The following is a 24347-nucleotide window of genomic DNA, read 5'->3' as shown; positions in this document are numbered from 1 at the left end:
GATCCAGATTGCAAGAGTTGTGCTGCTCAGTCCTTTGAAAGTGCCTCCGGTGTATCTCAGTTTACTCTTTGGGATGGTGGTGGTGGTGGTGGTGGTGGGGGTGGGTATTTCCTCTCTTGAGATCTCCTGCGAGTAACACTACACCTATAAGCTAATTTGCAGCTCTAAAGCTAATAAGAGTTTTTTTTGTTGTTTTACTTCTTGGTTTTCAGCATTGGGGCTGTGTGTGCACTGGAGCTTTTGAAAATTCCCATGATGTACAGCTGTTTTCACCATTAGTAATTCATAAACTCTAGCTCATGGCTGCTATCCAGGCTCGACAGAATCAGTCAAAATCAATTTATTTGCCAAGTGCGCTGCATTTATGGGACAAAGTACAGAGACGTGATGACAAGTTAAGTGTACCTTAACACACCTGAAACAAAGACAGCAAGGCATCTCTTTACTACCTGAAGTCTACTATAACCATCAGTCTACACATATGTGCAGATATTGGACATGCTGTAGCTGTGATGAAGTGAGAATAATCACTTCTCACTTTCTGTAATGCTCTGTTTCACCCTTTGCAGTGCTGGCTGGCTTTAATCTGAGTGTCAGCGACCTCAGCCGTCTCCGGTTTGAAAGACCCAGGGAAAGGAGACATATACTTGGAGAAGCACCGCTGCTATTCCCACATTCTCCCTTGTGTCCGTTACTCTGCCTGTCTCGCCCACTTGGCTGAATGGCCTTTCATGTGTGTCGCTCCCCACTTCAAGCCGGCACCGCTACTCCAAACGTCACAGTCCTGAAGGTGTTTCCCTGCGATGGGTGGGGGACAGAGCAGGAGGTACCCAGCCGCAGTCCTAATGAGATTTTTCCTGGGTTTTGATGGAGTGCCAGTAGCGCTGCCATTGCTCTAGAGGCCTGCCTCCACCGAGCCCTGGCGTGTGATCAGGGGGAGCTGTCGTCGGCCGCATAAATTGTCAGCCTGTGTGGTGGGTCACGGAGGCAGACAGCGCAGAGACCAAGAGGCCTTGTGGGACTTTCCCACAATCACATACAAGTACATATTATTTGCACTTTAATGTGCCCTCTTGCTTTCAAACACAGACTCACAGCAGAAAAAAAAATTGGCCCAGTGGGTCCATGCCTGCGGAGCCAGAGTGAGGATGACGCTGGAGGCAACTTTCTGTCTTAACTCACCAAGTCGGGTCTGTGCCAGCATGCGCTCACTTTCTCTCTTGCTCTCTATTCAGAGGAATAAGACAGAAACATCACCATGAAATATGGCCCGAAATGCAAAATTCAATAGCAAAAACACTTTAGAAAACTTTGCTAACCTTATACTTATTCAGGGTAGGCTAGTGGAGCAGCTGCATCTAGCTCCTCGCTAGTTCAGGATGCACTCAATCAATGATTTCTTGCTGATCAAGGGATTTGTTGGCTCATTTAACATTAACATACAGTAACATACAATCTGGAAGAAAATATAATGATTTAAACATTTGACAAGATGGAGATTTTTAAGTCTGCAAGGTTAACCAACTTCTCAGGGGTGTCATATTTGACTTGTGAGCCAAGATGAAAAGGGTCAGTGTTAATAGCAGTGGCACTTACATTGAATTTCCTTAAGAATGTGGCCTCAGACTGACTGTGCTTATATAAATGTAAAAGCAAGGCCACCACTCTGTCATCTACACTGCATGCCGGTGAATTGCAACACATATTTTTGTTGCTGGGAAGAAAATTATTTAATTATATTATTTATTTAATTATCATTTTCTACCCACTTACCACATCTTTAGACTACATCTAATACAATGCAAACACCAAGGGGGGGATGGGGAGGAAATCACATGCAACAAAGGAACACATGTTGGACTTAGCCTCTATACCTGGGGTGCACACTCTAACAGGGCACCCCATGCAATGCTACTTTAAGCTGATGTTATACTTTAAACATCTGTGAGTGTGCAAGAGTCCACTAAGATGTCCATGGTGAAAATGTCATCATCAGAGGGTGTACGCATTGCTCTGTGTGGACGTCCAACCCCAATCTGTTGTGACCACATGGACTTGTCAGCCACTAGCCACCTGTAGATGTTGATTTACTGTGCGTGTGCACAGTAAATGTCCTACAAGCGGTCTCCAGAAAGTAGTAGGAACTTTAACAACTATGCACTTGTGTAAGAGTCTGTTTGGGAGCATAATCCAGACTTTAGTATAATGCTTTTTACACATATTGATTTACTCATAACTCATATTGATTTACTCATATTGGAATTGGTACACTATAAGTAGAGTTTAACTGAACTTTTATTGACTATTAGTTTGCTTTATTACACAGCGTTGCCATTTTAAGTTTTGTTATTGCTGTATAGCAGACTGATGCTATGAATAATAGACAGTTACTATGAAGAACAGAACATTGCCGTTCTGATTATAGTCTCTAGAGGAACAATAATATCATTTCAAATTTCATTTTTCAAATTAATATTTTGTATCAAATTCCTTTTTTGTTTGTTTGTTTGTTTTCTTTTTGTTTTTTTTAGTAGGTAGCAGTGTAATTCAAGCTGTGTAGTTCAAGACCCCTCCGCTTTGCGTTACATCACCCTGTCGGGGTGTATTTTGCAATAGAGACCCGCTCACTGTACACTATCCCTGACATAGCTGACACTGATCAATCAAGACTGGTGTTGAATGAGAATTCCTTACTGCAATGTTTTCGAGCTGACGTTTTCATTAGAAAGGAAAACATACTGAGGGGAGTAGAGTGGTCACCGTTCCTAAAGAAATAACTTGATCTAGTGTTTGTTCAGTAAATATTATTATTCTTAAATATGCTAATCTGTCTTTGGTATAAATTCATCGTGTTAAAGTGTGCTATTGATGAGGTCTGCCAAAAAGCTCCAATGGCCAAACCAAACAGGACTTCAGGCCGGCCAGTGATGTAGATGGGATGTTGTAATGGGGCAGGCACACTGTGTTCTGTGTTATAGGCTGGTAATAAATCACTTTCTGTGAAGGAGCTTGAAAAACTTTAAAACACACAGGGGCCATACAATCCCGTGTCCTAAAGGCCCAGAAGAAGCTCTGAAGGACCTGGCTGCTGTTGAAAGCAGAACGCTTTATGCTCTGGTCTCCACAGAACATTTAACATCATGTCTGGAAAATTGTTTTAGCTGGTCCCAAGTGCAGTAGAAAGATGCTTGTTTGTGCCCTGAAGCCAGCACCTCTGACCGAATCCTGCAGAGACGCTTGCTGTAGAATTTATAAAATGCTTTTGACCCAAAGCTACAGAAACAAGCAGCAACAAAACTAAAAACACTGCAACACACAGCAGCATTAATCAGCAGCGTATCTGAATCATTGTGTTATTTTTATATCCCCACTGCCAGTATTGGCTTCCACCATTTCTATTGTTTAAGCTGTGGTTGAGACACTGTGGGTGGGAGGGTGGGATTGGCTTCTGCTTTGGCCTCAGATGCTCTCCCACAGTGACCTCTGACCTTTAAATTAGCAAGGGTCTCAAGAGAAGCCCGTCACTTGCTCATTGCTAGACCAAAAGAGATTGATGACTCTTTTTTGGTTACCGTGTTACATATGTGTACATGCACATATGGACGTAGTTATCATGGTTATTGGGCATTCATACTATATGTGCTAGAATTTAATGAGACCTGGTTTTCAGATTCACTAACTGTTTGCAAATGTTGCATCAGCTGAGCCTCGTCTTTACTCATTAGTAGAGAAATCAGTTTAAAGGGGGATGACCAGCTTTGCAGTTTTGGGCAAATCCACTTTGAGCCCCTTCATTTCAAATCACACTGAAGAGAGTAAATTCAAGCATTCATTCTCTGTGGCCTAACAAGCTGGACTGCCTTACTTTCATGTCAAACACCAGCTTTAACATGCAGTTAAAACAACCGTTGCTACTGTTGTTACTGCAACTACAACTGCTACGCCTGTTACTCCTTCTTTAGTATGTCAGATTGTATTTCTGTTAGTCTGTTTCATTCCGTTTTTCACCTTGTAGAATTACCCTGATTGGTTTCTGCAAAAAGTTTTATCCAAAAAGCTCTAGTACACTTTGGTGGAGTTTGTCAGACATCATGATATGACTCATAGACAAAGGAGAAGAAGCCAGAAAGTGTCAGGAAGATTGAAGATCTACAACCAAACCTTGTAGCAAAAAGGAAGAAGAAACTGAAAAGGAAATTGTTTGTTCAAGTCAAACAAAGATGAATAGTTTTCAGGGTGTGAATTAAGAGAATAGACCAAGATTTCTGTCAAAACTATCCAGAATTAGAGTCAGAATTCATCATATTTGCCCCCAAAATACCTGGAACTTTTAGTCTAAGGAACTGCTTTTCAAACACCTGAAAGGTTCCTTTAGCCCGTTGTTGTCTGCGGTTCCATGGCAGTCTAAAGACCGACAAAGATGAGGCAAAATAAATCAGCTGACATATGAACAACAACTGGTTTGCAGCTGCAAATTTTTAAATATGGTGGCTGAAATAAAATGCTGCCATCACTCAACAAGTTACAAATGTTCAGCACAGCACGTCCACCCTCAAAAGTTCCCTTACATTTTGGAAGGGGTAAAATAATGCCCCCATTCTATATGAATAGAATGGTTCCTGTGGTGGAGTTCTTCCAGTGGTTCCTTGTCCCTAGTGTAAATTCCTGCGGTGGAAACATGTTAAGTGTATCATTCAGTTACTGACGGGGTTGAAGAGATTCATCTTTTCTGATGGGTCTGAATAGTGTTGTGACAACTATTACTTTTGTCATCAAAATCTCCTTTTTCTGGAGCTGGGCAAAGAAATGTGCCTCATTATTCTTGTGACCAGTTGGCTGGTCTGAACACAGGAAAGTCAGAAACAAACACTCCTTATCTTTAGAACTCCTGCATATTATTTTTTGGCACATGATAATGTGATAATTTCATGATGATAATTTGACAGTCTTACCAATCACGGCCAAAACCAGGACCTAGAGAGCTGAGCTTGAAGATGGAAGTGTCATCAGCACAGTCAGTCTGGAGGTGCTTTTTAGAGAATGTATCAGAACAGAGGTGAAGATGTCAGATCAGGAGATTATCCGGAGAAATAGATGCAGCCTTTGGTTCTGTATCACTGCAAAAGCTCAAGCAAATATTCCCATTTATTTGTAAGAATCAGATTTTGACTCCAAACTTGACATCATTGCAACTTTAATGTTTCTTAATGGTAGCAGAGAGAACTGTCAAGAAATAACTGACTTGTCTTGACTTGAAAACTCCTCTTGTTTCTTTTTCTGCCTCCTATTCATTTTTCATTTCTATTTAGCGGTCAGAGACTTTTCATGAGAAGAGGAAGAAGTGTGTGTGTGTGTGTGTGTGTGTGTGTGTGAAGTAAAAAAAGGCGTGGGATATTTTATACACTGACCAGAGCAAACCCCAGAGTAACCCTAGCAGACTAATAATACGGCTCTCATCCATCACCACAGACAACAACCAATTAGCACATTCCTCTTCTCCCTTTTTCTCATGTTCTCGGTTAACCCCTGAGTAATTTTGGATCATTCATCAAAAAACAGAAATACTTTCAAGATGCTGTATCTGTGTGTGCATTCGTGCATTCATATGTGTCTTGGTGTGTGAAAAACTGAAGCAATGTTTATTTTGGTGTGGTTTTATTTTTCTGTGAGACTATGTGGAAACAGAGGCCACTGTGGATGTTCCCACAGTCTAATGCCCCGCTGAGATCGACACAGTGACACAGGCCATACAAATGTGTGATCGATCTGAATGGGTCAACATGTGCAGACCAACAATCCGTCGTGACCATCCTCCTGAGGTTGAATGCACAGTGGAGAATACAAGTGTATGTACAGACAGTAGGACAGATATTGAAATCAAACTTTATCTAGTAGATATTTGATATAATTCTGTGGAGTCTGCTAACAGTGACAGCAGTGATAAACCTGTGGCAGCTGTCTCATATGAATGTTTCAGATGCAGGTTGAATGGTCTCCAACAACTGAATACAACTGAACTGAGTCTTTGTATCAGACAGTAAAACATCAGTGAACAGGAGAGTATATAGTAAATCTAAGAAAAAATAATATTGTTTCAAGATCATTTTTCTTTTATTATTACAGTTTGCATATGAAATGTGCCATGAAAGCCAAGTTTAGACAGCTTGCATGTATGATAAACACTGCAAATGCTTGTAGAAGCAGACGTCTTCCCTTTAACATGAATAAGTTGCTCATTAGAAATGATACATTAAGCATGACTGTGTTAAACTAATTGACTGTGGTCATTAAGGGTGCAGGCATTTATTGACTAACTGAATGGTCAGTTTAGCTAACCAATGTGTAAAATTAATTCTTCCTTGGAAATGAGTGCAATAGTATAATTCACACATCAGCTCAAGGTTACAATCCTTAAGATTTTAATCCTAGTTGATTTTGCGACACCTAGATATTCTGGTAACAGCAAGTGCGGTTTATTTTGGGGGCAGGAAAAGAAACTATTGTGGTTTTGATAAAGAAGTCAGGCAATAATTGGGTTTTTAACACTTTCCTTCCTTGTTACAGTGTCATTTGTGGAGTGCCTTACCTGTTTTCCAAGAGCACCCGACACTTTATTCATCTACAGCTGAGTATACGGAGGAGTCATCTCTTTTTTAAAAAAAAAAATTGGCCTTTTATCTTTCTGTGAGCAACCATGATCTGATTTTATGCTTCACACAGCATGAGTCTGTGAAAGTGGAAGGAGTTGGTTGACTCACAGAGAAGTTGGAGGTGTCCAGCCTGTCATCTGCAGCTCTTCATCTAACAGCTCACTGTGGCTGCTCCTTCTTGCTCCATTACTTCCTGTAATATCTCGAACTAATCTGCTGTCCAAAAATGCCAGAAATTATTGTTATCTCGTTTTGTAGAATGATCATGCTCATCATTAAGCTCATGGCCATTTTTTCTGAGAGTATGTATGATAAAGAAATATTACAATACTTTCATCAATGGGCCATTGTGTTACCCTTATAGTGATTTAACAGACATTTATTTAAATGAAAATCTTCATGGTTATTACTTTAAGTTAAAAAAAAACTACAATCTTTTTATATTGTCAAAATTATAAAAGTTCATAATTCTAAAATTATTTCCTTGAAGCTTATAGTGACACTAAAATAATCTTGCAGTTGTCATAGAAACTACTGATTTTCCTGTCATCACACCAAAGCTGAACAGATCACACTGAAACAAGCTCAGGAGCAGAGTCATGAAGAGAGTGGAACATGTGTTGACCCATTCATACCAACAACAAACACAGGTTTATCCCGGGTCCCTGCTTCAGGGTATCAGTCTATCAGTCTGACAGCCAGCCAGCCAGCCAGCCAGCCAGTCAGTCCTGTGGTTTGCTGTACTCTCTTCCTGAGGCCACCCACAGCGCTGAGGCCCGGCCGGCACTAGTCTGAGGAGGGTAGGATCACACCAGCTGACCTTCTACCTCTGTGGATTACACAGAAATCCCCTCTCATGCTGTCACAGCCTCGCCTCTGACATACACACACACCAATGAACACATCAGCGTGTATACAATAAAGTCACACTTATATTCAAGGAGGCATTTTATGAAGTTAAATATTAATTATTAAGGTTAATAAACACTTATGATAAGATGGATGTTAAAATGTTTTGCGTCAGTCTGTGTTTGGCTGGTTTGGGTGCACTTTGAAATTAGTCCAGCAGGTTGGTCTTTGAGTGTGTGCATTTGTGCTGTGCTATGTGTATGCGAATGTGGGCATGTACAGTATATGTGTTTGTCAGCTTGTGAGTAATGGTTTTTCGGCCAGATGACTGTAATGCCACATGGATACCTGAGCCAGACTTTTCCATAGTGAAGACCGGGGGATCACATGTCCCTTCAGTCTATGTGGTATGCACTCACAGACAGAGCTGCCAGGAGAGGAGGCCCGGGTGAAAACAGCCTGGGATAAAAACAAGCCGCTGAACGTATCACTGCAACGATAGGCCGCCACTGAAATAACCCTACTACCAGCCCTCTTTCTCAGAATTCCCTGCAGAGCCGGCAGCAGAAATTTGGATGATTCTTTCATCATTTCAATTCTGACTGCCAGTCTTATGCTCAGTTTGTTTCAGTCCTGCAATTACCATCCTCCTAAACTTTCCGCTGCTGCTTAAGCTCAGCGCACAGTTGTCAAACTTTGTTCATATATAGATATATAAACGCTGTAATTTTGATTCGGGCATGTCACTCTCTGTTGGAAAGCCTTGCTGTGGATTTGCACCGTTAAAGATGTTTGTTTTTATGTGACAAAAATATGACCTGAAACAGTGATATATGTGTCGTCTTCTTTTTTTTCCTCTCTCCAGGACTCCATGGATGAAGCGTGTGCAGAGGGTATTGGAGATGAACACTACCGCTTAGAAGGTAGGGCTCCCTGCTCATCATCATCACCAGCTCATTTACTGATTTTGCTCCCTTTTATTGAATTTATGTGCCTGAAAAAAAAGTACTTGCCAACTATTTTGAAAATTCATTAATTTTGCTAATAAAAATGTCAAACATTTGAAGGTTCCAGTTTCTTACATGTAAGGATGTGCTGCTTTTCTATGTTATTCATAGGAGTGAATGAAGTCTTTGGGGTTTGGGCTGTTGGTTGGACAAAAGAAGCAATTTGAAGACATCATTTTAGGCTTTGAAAATGTGATGAGCATTTTTTTTACAATTTTTTTTAGACAAACATTTTATAGACTAAAGGATTGATTGATTGATTAATTACTTATTAATCGTTAGTTGTAGTCCTGAAAATAGTCTTCAGAAATTGCCGTCCAGGTACTTGTGTGGTTCTTTTTTTTACACTCACTCATCATTTCCCCTCTGCTCCACACCCATTCTTTAAGCCCCAACAATGTGCTGATGAGGTCCCCTTTACCTTCCCTCCCACCTCTCCACCTCCTCCTCTCTCATCTGCCCCTCCCCCCGTGGTGCTCTGCAAAGTGCCTCCATTCCTCCATGTTTTTTCCTCCTGATGTGATGTGATCCTGGATTAAGAGCTTCAGGAGAAAAAAGTCTCTCCCTCCCTCACATTTAAAGACAGGATTGGACGTGAGATGGAGGCAGAAGTGTAGAGTTGAACAAAACCAGCCCGGAATTTGGAAGTGTAACAGAGAATTCGCTTTTATTTTACCGAATAAGAGACAAAGTAGAGAGGAAAGTGATAACACGACTGATGAATAGAGTATGAAATTATTTTTTGTCTTTTGCATGAACCTGAGTCTGGGTCGAGGTTGTTCTCCCTTTAAGATGGATGTTGCTAATTAGACCAGGCTGCTCTGTTCATTCTCAATGATTAAAAAATTAAGGTCTAAATAATTTGTTTCAGTAAAACATAGGTAATATGTGATTTTTTTTTCTTAACACAGACCTCTAAAATAATTATATTTTTCACAATCAAGTTACTAAATCACACTCACTTACTGATAGCTTGTAAGGAGAGCCAACTATATCATATTTTGGATGAACAAATGTCACAATATCAGAACTAAAGAGAGCTAAAATGGGCTCTCAGTCAGGGAGGACTGGACACAGTTTTGTAATCTTATTTCGCAGTGTAGGCAAAGTTGAATGGTGTTGAGGTTAATCAGTGGTATTTTTTGTTTCACACTTTTACTTTATGAAAAAGACGTGTCTTCCAGAATAATTATAATGCTAATTCTTTAGTTTGGAACAAAAAGTTCTTGTGTTCACGTAACCATTTTGTACCTCCTCAGTCACATTAAGACCCAAATAAAGACAGCTGTTGAGGCTTTATGATGTCCCCTCCATGAACTGTTTTAGTGCGGTGATCAGACCCATTGTCCATACATCCAATAAAGATGAATAAATAAAAATAAGAGAGAAATCAGTGAGAGCAGAAATGATAGGACAGCCAACACACACACAGCCTTCCTCTCCTCTAGGTGTAAAGAATAGAAGAATTTACAAAGGAGGGAAGAAGGGCTCAATGATAAAAGCATCTTTAGGATACTTCACATCAGCACTGCAAGCATGCATGAAAAATAGCTTACACAGTAGCTTTATTAGAAATTCCCATTCCAAAAAAGTTGGGATGTGTGTTAAAAACATACATGAAAACAGAATACAATGATTTGCAAATCTTTTTCAACTGAATACAGTACAAAGACAAGATATTTAATTTTCAAACTGATACACTCATTCGGAATTTGATGCCTGCAACACATTTTAAAAAATTGGGACGGGGCAATAAGAGACTGGGAAAATTGTGGAATGCTGAAAAACCTGTTTGGGACATTCAGAAGGTAAACTGGCTCATTTGTAACAGGTTATAGTATCATGATTGGGTATGAAAGGGGCATCCTTGAAAGGCTCAGTCTTACACAAGTTAGGACGGGGCGAGGTTTAACACTTTGTGAAAAACTGTGTTGGCAAATAGTTCAACATTTCAAGAACAATGTTTCTCATCTTCTCACCGTCTGCAGTCCACAATATCATTAAAAGATTCAGAGAAACTGAAGAGGGGCAAGGCTGAAAAACAACATTGAATGCCTGTGACCTTTGACTCCTTAGGCAGTGCTGTCTAAGCGGTCAAATGTCACAGGCATTCAACATTGTTTTTGAAAAAAACACGATTGTATAAAGGATATCACTACGTGGGCTTGGGAATGCCTCAGAAAACTTGTTGGTAAACAAGGTAGAAAAAGGATCTCCAAATTATTGCATTTTGTTTTTAATTACATTTTACACAGGATCCCAACTTTTTTGGGATCAGGGTTTATACGTTCTTTAAATCTGTTGAAACTGTTGAGAAGTTTAGGAGACTCTTGTTTATCAGCACCTTTTTCAGATTATATTGTACTCTCTAGTACTGATGAAGCTAAACCACCGCTAGACCACTGGATTATGAAGTGCCTTGCTCATGAGTACCTTGTGGTTGCTTCTGAAGAAGAAGAAGAAAAAGTTACACCACAGATGCCATCCCATCCTGGCCATCCTAGAATCACCTTAGTACCTAGCACGAAGCTGTCTGAATGTCTGAGGGGGAGCAAGCCCAGTCATATGTAACACAGTAGCCCAGCTAAGCTGGGTGTGATTGCTCACAGTGTGTGGCAGCTTTCCCGATCTGCCTTCGTTTGTGCGTGTGCGTACGAGTGTTTGCATGCACGTGTGTGTGTGTGGCAGGGCTGCTGGAACAGGCTCGGCTTGGAGGGTGCCTGCCTCGGCTGCCCTCGTCTTGCCCCTCAGATCTGATGTGCAGCCAATCCCCTGGCTCAGCTCCTCTCATAAAGAGGCGGCTTATGTCTGTGGAGGGAGGGGGTTGGTGGGGCGAGGAGGGTGATAGCAGATTACTGTTACTCCTCCCGGCATTTCATTAGCTCCGAGATAAGCATCTCGCCACCATATTGAGCCTGCTACGGAACAGATTTGCCCTCGCACACAATGTTCCCTTTGAGCACCTCAGATGATCAAACAGCAGGACCCCAAATGCTGCTCCTCTCCAAAAAGTTGGTAAAAGCTCCCTGGGATGATGCCTTTCATTTCTGGCATTTTCCCCTACCCAGGGATGAGACAGGTCTGCTTTGATCTGCTTTGGATCAGGAGGAAAGAAATTGGGCTGTTGTGTCTGCTCCGTTGGCGAGCAAACAAACAGTGTTTCAGATTTGACTTGGCTTAATTAATTAGTGATTCTGTTTTACAGCCGGTCTGATCTTCTTCCAAAAGGTTTGAGAATGGGACTTCAAAGTGTGGCGGGAGGAGAGAGGAGCAGGGAGAGGGTGGAGAGAGAGGGGTGTGGTCTGTGTGGATTTATGGGTGTGTGCGCGGCCTGTGTGGCTGTGATTGGATGAGTAGGGGGCTGATGCTCAAAGTTATCTGACCGCAGGTGAAACATACAGAGTCTGAGTGAAGGCTGTAACCAGCATCTGCGAAAATACACATATGCATATATGAGAATGAAGCCCGGGGCTGTCTGGGTAACTGCAGTTTACAGAGGCTCACAGAGGAGCTGACATGTACACCTCCTAAATCTCAGTTACATGTTGTGTGTATCTGTGGTCTCATGTGTCAAACAAATGCTGGATTTCAAAGCAGAGAAGGATATCCTGTAGCATTACATCTGGGCCGACATCCAACACTGAAACTAAAACATCGAACCAGACAGTGACAGTTGTGTTATTTTTGTACACCAGGCTAAACCACCTTACAATATAACGCAATCTAGAAATACACCAGCATTAACTGTGGCCACATAATGTTGAATTAACCCCCATATTACAGACTTTTAATACATTTAATCATGATCAAGGCCGCACAAATGTTTTGATTGGATTATGATAATGGATGCAGGCCTGGAAATCATTTTTAGGGCAAAGGCCACTTTGGCCTTTGAAAAGTACAAATGCGTTGAGGCATCACGGTCAAAATGTAGGGCACCAACTTTTTTTAACAGTAAGTCAATAATTACACTGTATGAAAACAAACCCATATTAGTTCAATTAGCTGATAATTATCCTGATCAGCCACAGTCAGTAATTAATACAAGCACACACTGTTAGAGTATAAAGTCAATGTCAGACAGCCTTATCATACTTTAGCAGTTACCAAGCATTTCTATAGTGGAGACAAAATGTTGATAAAATATATGTATTGTATTGATTATTGGATTAAATTCTCAATACAGAACTCCCTATAAGAAATATGACACACCAACAACTCCTTACATGTCTGCAAAATCACCTAACTCTAGAAACACAAGATAAAAGGCGTCACATGTCTTCTTGTCAATTCAGCATCAGTTGAATCCAGAGAGAAAAGCGTGCACCAGGGAAATACTGCCCTTTATCTTATTTTAATATATTTGTGACATATTCAGCAGATATAGACATTTAAATAGTGGTGAAAGGTGTCATGTATCTGGTATGATGTCAATATGACTCTCAGCAGATCATTTTCACCATCTATTTTCGCTGAGAACCACGCGTGTCAAAAATTGGCGAGATGCCAAATCCCTAGATGAAGCGTTGCGTTATAGCCGTGCTGCTCGCATGCACTGCTGTAACCTGTTAATATGGGCATCAGAATGAAAAACAAGAGGTTCTGTGACACGCACACAAGCTGCAGTGTGTCCCCGCTATGTCAATTTTAAATGAGAAAATCTGATACTTTCTGTTTGAGGGCACAATGGCCAGTTCAAAAGAGGGCATGCCAAACTGGCTGTGTTGGCAGAAGGGGCATCCGTGACACTGGCTGTTTGGCTATGGTATAATTCCTGCCCTTGGATTGTATTAGCTGCTATGTTTTTTTTTTTTGTTTTTTTTTTTTGTTTTTTTTTTTTGCTTTGTCTACCCTTTACCCTCTCCCCAGTGTTAATTGAAAGTGTAGCACAGTGAAATGATCATTGACTTCTACAGTATTGAAATTGCTCTACACAGGTCCTCAGTTTAAGTGCATATGACAGATTAGTCCTCTTTCCGAACTGTCTGTCTTTAGTCTAAGTCTGGATGGTAATGCACCACCGTGAATGTCATTCTGTGAATGATGAGCTCGGCTGCACTGAGCCAGGGACTCAGGGGTCTCCTATAGGCCTTTTGATGTTCACTTCTTGCCATTTCCGATCCACCATTTTTATATTTGAATTCCACGCAATATTCTATCATGTTTTAGACATGTTAATGTTATTCAGTTTCATGTTTGACATCCCCTCTCAGTGTGAACCCTGTGGGATATATATACTGTCGCTAAGAGCTTAATAACTATTACTATAAGTGTGACTGATGGAACAGTTTTTGCCATTGGAGAATCACGGTCTGTCACATTTTCAGTAGTTTGTCTTCTGGCATTGGATCGACATTTTGGATTCCTTTTAAACTCTTGATATCACTGCAAAATAAGGTGCTCCTTCAAAAGTTCAATTAGGGTACCATCTCTCAAATTTGATACAAATCTAAATATGCTCTACAAGTTCAGTGCATTTGAGCAGCCAAACAAAATTTAGAATTTGAGTTCTGATTTGCAATATTTAAAGCTGGTGAAGCTGCATATGCAAGAGAGTCTGCACTGCCTTAGAAATATGACAATACTAATGAATATGTTGACATTAATATATAAATACAATTTCAGAATAGCAGCAGTGAGACAAAAACTGTACGGAGTTTGGCTGTGTAGGTTTATTTCCAACCAGGAGCACTTGAATGTGTGACACATCTTAATTGCGGATGCCACACTCGGAAGTAGGAGCTTACAAGGAACACTTGAAGGCGACGACGTATCCTCAGGTTATGACTGCACCCAACGTTTCCATCCTCAGGCTTACTCTTTTATCTTTGTGTGTGTGTGTCTGTGTGTGTGTGCCTCTGTGTGTGTGTCACTGCAGTGGCTTTACCCCCAGAGAAGACAGACAGCTGCTGTGTGGAGGAGAAGATGCAGGAGAGGGACAGCCAATCTCCCGCAGGGCCACAGAAACAGCTCCAGTTTGAAGTGAGTGTCAACACCGAACAGGACATTTATTACTTCCCCTCTGGATGAAACTGGGGCATTGGCGGGACACACACAAATACACACTCACTCACTCACTCACACACACACACACACAGTAGATGATACTGATAGGTTAACACTGTGCTGTTTCAGGAGCTGGAGTGTGCCGTGTCTGTGGAGGAGGATAACAGGCAGGAGTGGACCTTCACCCTCTACGATTTTGACAACAACGGCAAAGTCACCAGAGAGGTAATAATCTTCTGCTCCGAGCAGTGATTAATCTGGAGGAATGAAGCTTTGATGAATGAATGAACAACTACATAAATACAGTAAACAAACATCTGTCAACACCAAAGTCTAGCTGTAGTAGGAATTCCTTTAAAAAGATTTAATTAGTTTACTTTGTGCAGATTTCAACATGAATATTGTGGTGTTGTGTTTATCGTGCTTTGGTTGCATGCAGGTAAACAGTCCATTAAGAAAGCAAAAGAGGTGGAACACATTGGCCAAAATGCAATCTCAGACTGTTTTTGGCTTCAGAAGGCAAACAGAAAAGTTTGGGGAACCACCGTTTTAAGGGGAAAAAAGTCTTCTTAAATGTAAATATTTTCTTGCGTCTTTTCTCCTCACTGATGGTAAATTGAATATTTTTGGATTGTGGATATTTCAAGATGTCACCTTGTGGGCTTTGGGAAATGTTTTCTGACATATAATAGACCAAACAACAAATTAATTAATTGAGAAAATAATGGACAGATAAATCAACAATCAAAATAATCAATTACAGTAAAGCCCTAATATGCAGACATCTGCATATCTAGATTATTGGGAATAAGCCAAGCTCAACTCCTACTACTTGCTCGCATCTCAAGTTGTTTACTGGGCTGTAAGCAATGACTGGTGCATGGAAGAGGCAGTCATCATCTGGTTATTGACTGGCTACACTGGAAACCCCAAAACATTGGCTGTTGTCCCCAGAGACTAAATCATCATCAGATGATAGCTGATGGTTTTGTCAGTTATATTACATCAAACATACTACAAGCAGTTTTTAACTGGTTATGAAAGAGTTTCTGTTTAATACTTATGTCTCATCCGACCTACATAAGCAAACAAGACCATCAGCCAGAATCTTGGGTATTTCTGTATAGTTATGCTTAATGGCTGCCACCGAGGCAGATTCCTGAAATTATTTATGGCACCAGCATTTGTACGGGTGCTGAAAATCACTGAAAATACTTAGAATTTTAAGTCTGACAAATACTTTGTGCTTGAAATTTTAATTGCATTACTTCATATATATATATGTCAGGATTAATCACTAGCTGACTGACGAGTTCACTCTGTAGATGAAAAAATAAAATAAGTTGCATATTGGCTCAGTCAGGTTGTACAGTATGTCAAGTCTACTTACAGACAGGTGACACATTTAGAAACATGAAACATTTTTGTGTTTTCCTTTAATTTGTCACCCTTTTATAGAGTGCTACAAATAATTTAGGTTGTTTACAGCACAATAATCATATTTAAGGTGAAAATAAATACAGTGAAATAATAATTTTGAGTATATGTATATAAATAGGTAAATCTGTAATATCTTTGACTTTGGAGGTGGTGTAAGAACTCTGTGGCATGCAAATCAGAGGAGTCTATACGTTCATTTCCCTGGAAAAGCTACAGTGATTAGTACGTTAGCCAGTTAAAAGGAAGCAGGAGATTTTTCTTCAGATAATTTTATTTTTGACATTATATTTTATGGTTGTCTAGCAGCGGAAACACTACTGCTTTTGTCCACAGGGGCCTCCAGAATCAACAAAATATGAAAGTCCCTTGAAGCCGCTTTAACAAAAATGAAACAATATGAGAAATGTTTCTGAAAACAGATTTTAAATATCACGAAAATGTTCTGATCAGCAGGTCACAGATATAAAACACCCTCCTTTAGGGATTGTGAATGAATCAGTAACTTACTCAGTAAGTTAAAGATTAAATTACATTTTGCCCTATTCTGGTATCACCACACCCCAAAAAGAAAATGAGGATAGAAGTCACAAACCTTGAACTCGATCTCACTCCCTAAGAACCAAATCCAGCGGCATCCGTGTGTTTCCGTTCCTGCGAGGTACCTTGTGGCTTGCGTCTGCCTGGTACAGATCTGAGAGAACATCCAGAAAGGCCCGTGTTTTTTGAAAACAACTTGAAACAGCGCAAAGAGACTGGAGCTGTCCTCTGTGTGGTTGGCTGTGCAGTTTTTTTGGCATTGCCTGTGGCTCCATGGCTCATGAGACGTCAGGCGGCGGCTTGGAGGGGGAAAGAAAAGCTTTCTTCTCCAACTCTTTTTTTTTATCCCTTCACACAAATAAAAAAACAGAAGGAAACCAAAAATGACACAAGAAGCTTTTATTTTATTTCTGTTTTATTTTTTTTTTTTACAGTGTGTCTATGCCTGAAACTAGTATGTGGAACCAGTCCCTTAAGAATTCATAATAGTCCTTTTTGTTATGAGAGTATTATAGTGAGTGAAAATCATGCTGTTGGAGTCTTTTTGTGGCTTAATTCTCTGCAGTTCTGTCAAAGGAGCTCTTATGGTGAAGCTGTGTTACCTTCCAAAGTAAAACACTAATGAGATACTGTGTGCATCACTTCATTTCACATCCGTACCAATTACATTTTGGTTTGCTATGAAAAGATCCAGTTGCACAGTTGCTCACACCCAAGAAGGAGTCTTTAGCCAGTAGTCAGTATGGTGCACAAAAAAAACTTGCCAGTGCAAAAAACAGTTTTAAACAGCCACAAGACACATTATTTTATGTGCAAATTAAGCAGTTACCTTATTTAGTTATTCTGAATTTTTACCTTACTCCGTTTTAATTTGGAAGTAGTGAAGTTGATAATAGGGCTGTAGTCAATCAAACAATATCTTGGTTGACTGAAATTCTACCTACTGTTCAAACCAATCAGTTGTTCGATGGCAAAAAAAGAATCTGCACATCATCTATAATTTTATATTAACTAATCAGCCACAGTGATTCTACCTGCTGGCCTGAATGGCCTAAACACTGCCAAGCAAAATTCCTGCAGTTTGACTCTTACTGGCATCCGACCTACAGCTCTTGTTATTTAGCTGGCTTCAATTAAACATTCACCCAGTTTCTCTGGGCTGTCCATCAATATTACATCAGTATTACAAAATTAATACAACACCCAGTGTGCAAAATATGGCAATTGAAGGGTCCCTTCTACCTAGTTATGCTGCCATTTACAGCCCCCCATGGAAGAAGGCCTTACCAGAAACAAGGTGCCCGATGGCAGTATAAAACATCAACACCAACAATATTTTTCTGTATTCGTATTTGTGAGTAAATGTTCCATAATTTTAACATTGAACACTGAACATAGTAAGCTTTTAAAAGACATTTCAGTGACAAGATTTTTCTAGAGATCCCCCAACATTTTGCTGTTGAGGCTGTAAGGGGATCTGACGGAGTCTCAGACCCCTTGTATTCTGCCCCATGTCAATATTGCCTCAGCCTACGAGAGTAGCCACATTAGAAGTGCAAAATGCTAACTCCAAATTCAACAAGATAAACTAAAACTATAAATGCTAAAGCATGGCAAAGCTATGAAGTTGGGTCACAGCAGACATCTATTATTGATTATTAGTTATGCTGCTAAAGCAGAGTTAAAATCCAGATGTTGACATCAAAATAATTTTTTTTACCCACTCAGCTTTTCTGTCCTCTGAGGCTGGGGGTCAATGTAGGGATTTGTGCTGGTACAGTGACATGGTGTCACTTAGTTTAGAGCCAAGTGAATGTTCAGTAAATAGTCTGTCTCTCAAAAATAAAATACACCAGGTCTCCATATGTCCATCCAATCCCTAGTTAATAATCATTTCATTTATTTTTTTCCTTTAATTCTCACTGTGATTCCTCCATTCCCTTGGCTTTTACTAACCTGAGGTCCAGTCTTTATAATGACCCTCAGTCATATGGAAATATGTATTTGCATGCTCATGTTCCTTCATGTGTGGACATGAGGTGCTTTGCATGTGAATGTGCATTTAAGTTAATGTATTACAGTGTATACAGGTGTTTCTTCCTATGTAGATGTAATTTAAAGAGACATTGAGGGATTAGATAGAGCCAGTGTAGTGCTCACACAGCTGTAACACGACTCATATCGGGCCTGACATCCCAGTCAGCCTCTGCTGCTGCACCAAGACGTTTCTTTTCATGAATTTATAACTTGTCTTTACGCTGTGTCTGATCGCTTCACTCAGAAAGCTGAGCTAAAACAACTGACATCAGTGCGTTTCTCTCTTCACTGTTGTCTGAGTCACGTCTTTAAATTCCTCGCTAGCATGAAGTTTATGACACAGAGTATTGAATTTAAACAGTGTAGTATTAAGAATAGTCTCCTCTGTACCTTCTTTCTTGTTTTTTTTTTGGTGAAATATGTGCACTGAAAGTCTTTGTCTCTGCACCAAAGTCACTAAGAATCTACAAGAATTTCTTCATCTTTTTAAAAGGAAAGCTGTGTAACAAAAAGGCCAGATTAAACTCACCTCCACCTGCCATGTCCACCTGCAGGACATCACCAGCCTGCTCCACACCATCTATGAAGTCGTAGATGCCTCCGTCAACCACTCTCCCAGCAGCAGCAAGACGTTGCGGGTCAAGCTCTCTGTGGCTCCCGACTCCAGCCAGCGGTGGAGGAGCTGCACGCAGGGTGCTGCAGGTAAAACTCACATTTAACACGGTGGGTGGGGGCGGAGAAGAGGGAGGGCATTTTAGGGTCCCCCCTTGAGTTGCCTGCTGTCAGCTCACCCCAAGATGTGTTTGTTGTCATGCAGAAAGGCGTCTGCTTCAGGCCTGTCAGAGCTTTGTTCCTCGCAGTCTCGGCGTCGCTCCATCTCTCCCACTCAATGGGGTTCATTTTTAATGATGGGGGGAGTGACAGAGCTAAGAGAGGGCCCCCCCTCCCTCAGCGCCTTCAAATACTCTGAAAGAAACCTTAAGAGATGTGCCGAGTCCTTTTGATAACCACAGCCATTTTTCTTGTCTCCAAAGTTCCCTTTTTTCCCCTCTTCTCCCCCTCTCTTCCTCCCCCCTTCTCAGAGCTGCCGGGAAAATATAGCTGCGTTCAACTTAACTTTTCTCACTGACGACTTGGTAAACAAGTAGTCAGGGAAAAATATCTCAAAAAGTATATATTCCTGTGTGTTTGTGTCCTATTGTTTTGGCTATAAATATCCGCCGAGAGATTCAAACAGAGCGAGCTTTGAAAATATCGCTGGTTGCCTTCATGCTAATTTGAAACCGCATCAGATCTCGCGTCCTTAATAAACTATTTCTGAAGTCTGCATGTTTTTTTATTTCATTCCATGCCTTATAAGAGGCTGCGAGTTGAAAATAGAATAAATGAAGCATTGTTGTTTTTCCTTTTCTATAGATCTTCAAAGTAAAACCCCCAAAACAAAGGTTGCTTTCTTCTGAGGCTTGTGTGACTGTTGTCGTGTATGTGTATGTGTGTGTGTGTGTGTGTGTGTGGCTCTTCTGTGTAGCTCTCTTTGATAATAGCCTCCTGTCTTTCACACATACACAGACATGTCCCAGTCCAGAGAGAAAAATGACAAGTGCATAGAAGACCCCAAGAGTGCAGACAAGAAGAGTCGAGCACTCCTAAGGTAAACCCACCTCCCCTGCACACTTCGCTCTCTATTGTTCAAGCTTTCAAGAATTAATTATTATTTTCATATTTTTGATGTCACTGGTTCTAACATCCACTTTTTGAAAGAGAAAACTGGTGTTGCTTCTTGGTGATGTACCTGTTTTTGGCCCTTTACACTCACAGTACATCCTCAGTTATGATGCAATACTTAGGACCCTAGGGAACGTAATAACAGTCTTTTAATTTGTCACATGACTCTCTGGAGGTCATGTTGAATCCCTTCTTTGTGGCTTTCAACACATGGTTCAGCTCCCTCGTCTCTCTCCACAACAATCTGGAACAAACTGGATTCATATTAATCAATGACTAAATTTTAATTTTTAATTTGCTAATATGCTTTACATGATGATTGAGCAATGGACATCGGTTAAAATGGTAAATATTGCCTTGAATAACACCATACCACTATAGATTCCCGCCATGGCATTTTGGTATTGTGCATTTAGATTTATGTTCTGTTCACCCAGTATAAGCTTTGCTAACTGTTGTATTTTATTTTAACTCATAAACAGTGAGCCAAAAATGGCAACAACACAACAGATGGTTGTTAAATCCTGCGTGTCTTGAAAAACACACACCAGGAAACTGAAAACAAGCATTTAATTGTAACAGAAATAATCAAACACTGATATGTGACTTGTTTTGAGGAGGGTCCTGATAGTTTGGTTGGATGCATTGTTGTTGTAAAATGTGCTTCCACAACGGTACAGTGTATACTGGAAGGTAACGTTCAGACAAACTTAACTATTAAGAGTTCATTTTTAATGTTTTTCAATTTCAGCTGGCATAAATTTTAAACCGGTGAGGTGATGGAATATTTTCCTGTCATAATTTTTATTCAGTATAAGTAATAACTATCTTTTTTAATTCCTTCCCATTATAGTATGCTGTTGCTTTAAGGTAAATGCACCCTAAAGTGTACCCCAATAATAATTATAAAATAATTATTATAATTCATTCTAAAAATATTTTTGAAAAATGTATTCATAATATGTTTACTTCTATTTTATTATTTTTTATTTTATGACAAAAAAATCATAAAGCGTACCAGAGAGGGCCAGTAGCAGTGGTTGTCTGAGGAAGGATTCACACTTGGGAGCACTCGCAGTCATCCTCTACCTTTTAATTAGTTTTGCCCAGATGTACCTCCACGGTACTGAAAGGAGTTAACAGTGACGGGGAGAGTCTGCGCTGTTCAAATACTCCCAGTTGAGGTTTAAAACCTGTGATTTTCCAGTCACAATCTCACTTCTCTAACAATTACTCTGCTGCTGCCTGATCATAAGGAACACTTGTTTTACTTTCTCCAAACACTACATACTGAACCTCTCTGGCCCAAACTGTGTCCTAATGAGAGGTGCCGTTTGTGTCCACAGGCGCCACCACAGTGACCACCACACCCAGCCGGGTTGCCAGCGCCACTGTGTGGATGAGAACCTGGAACGCAGGAACCACTACTTGGACCTGGCAGGCATCGAAAACTACACATCCCGCTTCGGAGCCGGTGAGTGGACCAGGGCCAGGGGTGTAGAGGGGAGAGAGGTGGAGGGGGAAACACGGAGCGTGGCCCTTTGAAGCTGCATCCAGGGGCCCTCATTACTGCGGCACCTGCTTGGAGCCATTAGGTGGAACTAGCAGCCCACTGCGCTCTTCGCCAGTACAAACATCTGGGCTCAGGCAAGCACAATACATCAAGTGTTCAAGGCTAAAGCCCATCAACAGAACGGGCTGCTGTGAAGTGAAATATTAGGTCTAATAAGCAGCAGCCTTGATCTGATGCTCGGTGATGACATGTGATTATTTTAATGTTGGTCCTGTTAGGAAAGTGCTAACAGAGATCTGCTCTGTGTCACATTGTGTCGGCGTTATCCACATGAAGAAAGAACCTGAAGTCAAGCTGCCAGAATCTTATCATGGAGCCTTTTACTGGACCTTTATTAGTGAGGTGTTGGCACAATAATTTCCACATAATGTGTTATTTTTCTTCCCTTTATTCTTCAGGATTTTAAGATCCCATATAATGAATTTTGACACTGACCAGTCCTCTGACAGAGTTGTTGTTTCTCTAGCCCCTTTTACACAGCAAGACTCAAGACTGTTGTTGTTTGAAGTTTACTTTCTCACATGCATCACTGTTTGTACTTGATTTTGCTGTTGCATGTTCCCTTTTAGCTATATAGGAGTCATCTTAAGTTACTGCTGATGAAATCCCAAATTTTCCTGATATTGTTGTTTTAATTGTTGTGACAGCTGTGTGTGATTAGAAAAGAGCAGTGTGGATGAGCCTTAATCATGTCAGTATTGTGTGATCTCTATGCAAAAAGGACTTACGAAACCCTGAAGTGATTTGCTGATGCAGCTGTTTCAGTTAAAATACATATGCTTTTGTCTCCTTCACAGCCCCCGAGCCAACGAAGGCTGAGCCTCAGACCCGCTCCTCCAACCAGACCCGCTCTCGCTCGCATGAACCAGAAAATGGCCACTCCCATTCCCACCACCGCCGCTTGCAGACTGTTGTGGACACTGTTGCTGTGGACAGCATCCACCCTACCCCCCGCACACGAGGCCAAGACTCAGGGAAACACGCCCTCCGCTCTCCTAAGGCCCACAACCGCACACCTCCGGCGCAGATCAGCGGCAGGGTGATGAGGAGCCGAGGCGCTCCTCCTCCCCCAGCACTACCCAGCCAGACGCCCCCTCACCAGTCCACGGCCCCCTACCGCAAGCACAAGCAGCGGTCCAAGGAGAGCCAGGGCTACCGGGCCTTAGCTGCGGGGCCAGTGGTAGAGAAAGAGCACGTGAGGGATTTGCCCAGCGTGCTGCTGTACGAGGGGGGGCTGGCACAAGTGGTGCAGCGGCATGAGCATCACCACCACCATGAACACCATCACCACTACCACCACTTTTACCAGTCCTGAATACTCATTTTGCCTGACTCCTGCAGCCCCACAGAGCCCAGCCAGGAGGACACTGACTGACAGTCACATGTGGGCCTGCCTTACTGTGCAGCACTGCAGTGTCTGTAGTGGACACAGGACATGGGGAGGAGATGAGCATCATGAGAGGGGTGTCCCGGTGCTTGGAGGTTATTAATCAGTGTTATAAAGAGGTTGGTCAGACATACAAAAGCTCGGGTATGCAGCAGGACACGTCCAGGACTGAGGATCACAGCTGGGGCCAGAGAGGACGCACAGAGGGACATTTTAATTAACAATCCAGAAGTTCCTCTACCCGCAGAGCCTGTGATCCTCCACCTGATGAACTCTACAGCTCCAAACCAGCACCACAACCTTTCCAGACCACTAAGCCAAAAGGTTTTTTTTAAGGAAAAGGAGGGACGACAGGAAGAAAGACTGTGATGTAAAGATGAGAATATATGAAGGATTACAGGTGAAAGGAGAGCAGGGCATAGTGTATATGTGTGTGTGTGTGTGTTTGTGTGTGTGTGTGTGCGTGTGTAAAACAGTGTGTGAATGTGTGGGCGTAGCAAGAGTGTGTGTGAGTGTCACGACACTGGTGTCTGTTGTAAACCACTTGAAGTGCGCTCATGGGTGCGTGAGTATTTAAAGCAGGCTGTCAGGCAGGTTTTTGAAGATGAAAATGAAGATTCTGATTCAAGCACGCAATACCCCGTAAGCAAAAATGGGAAGGATGTTGAAATGTTATAAAGTAAAAAGTAAGAACAGAGATCCCAAAATCCGCTGCTACCTCTAATTTTATCCTAATTGTTGTTGTAATGGTGACTTTGACGAAGCATTCAGAGGTTATTTTCAAATTACTTTGAAACTTTTTTTGAAAGAAGAGAAATCGTCTCAAAATCTGCAGTACTGAAGTGTCGAAAAGCTCCTTACTTTTATTAACTAACATTTACTGTACATAAGGTATATATTGTTATCAATTTTATAAGCTTTATTGATAATGTGATATCTTTATATTCACTATCTGAAGCTTTTTATGTTTGTTTTGCTTCACAGCCACATTTTGTAAGACCACTAGGAGCCTCATTTTGACTAAAAAATGTACAACTGTGTTATTCTCTATCTCATTTTCCCACTGTTTGAACTGTCTCACCATGTGATTAGATACCTGTGATCTAGTAATTACAACTAAAACCCAACTCTCAACA

The 24347-nt window shown here is 41.2% G+C and overlaps 1 protein-coding gene across 1 annotated transcript in view; it reads left to right on the top strand.

Moving 5' to 3' along the window:
- The window catches only part of nkd1 (NKD inhibitor of WNT signaling pathway 1), a 41510-nt gene extending 17165 nt beyond the window's left edge, over window positions 1-24345 (top strand). The window contains exons 4-10 of the mRNA XM_084720851.1: window positions 8365-8422; window positions 14385-14488; window positions 14642-14737; window positions 19081-19228; window positions 20096-20177; window positions 21598-21725; window positions 22622-24345. Of these exons, the coding sequence (XP_084576977.1) occupies window positions 8365-8422; window positions 14385-14488; window positions 14642-14737; window positions 19081-19228; window positions 20096-20177; window positions 21598-21725; window positions 22622-23139 (1134 nt within the window). The 3' untranslated portion in view covers window positions 23140-24345. The remainder of the gene's footprint in view (window positions 1-8364; window positions 8423-14384; window positions 14489-14641; window positions 14738-19080; window positions 19229-20095; window positions 20178-21597; window positions 21726-22621) is intronic.
- Window positions 24346-24347: the final 2 nt, after the last annotated feature.

This window comes from Lutjanus erythropterus, chromosome 1 (assembly GCF_056507025.1).
Source record: "Lutjanus erythropterus isolate fLutEry1 chromosome 1, fLutEry1.hap2, whole genome shotgun sequence".
NCBI classification, from domain to species: Eukaryota; Metazoa; Chordata; class Actinopteri; order Lutjaniformes; family Lutjanidae; genus Lutjanus; species Lutjanus erythropterus.
This window is presented reverse-complemented; position numbering and strand designations above follow the sequence as displayed.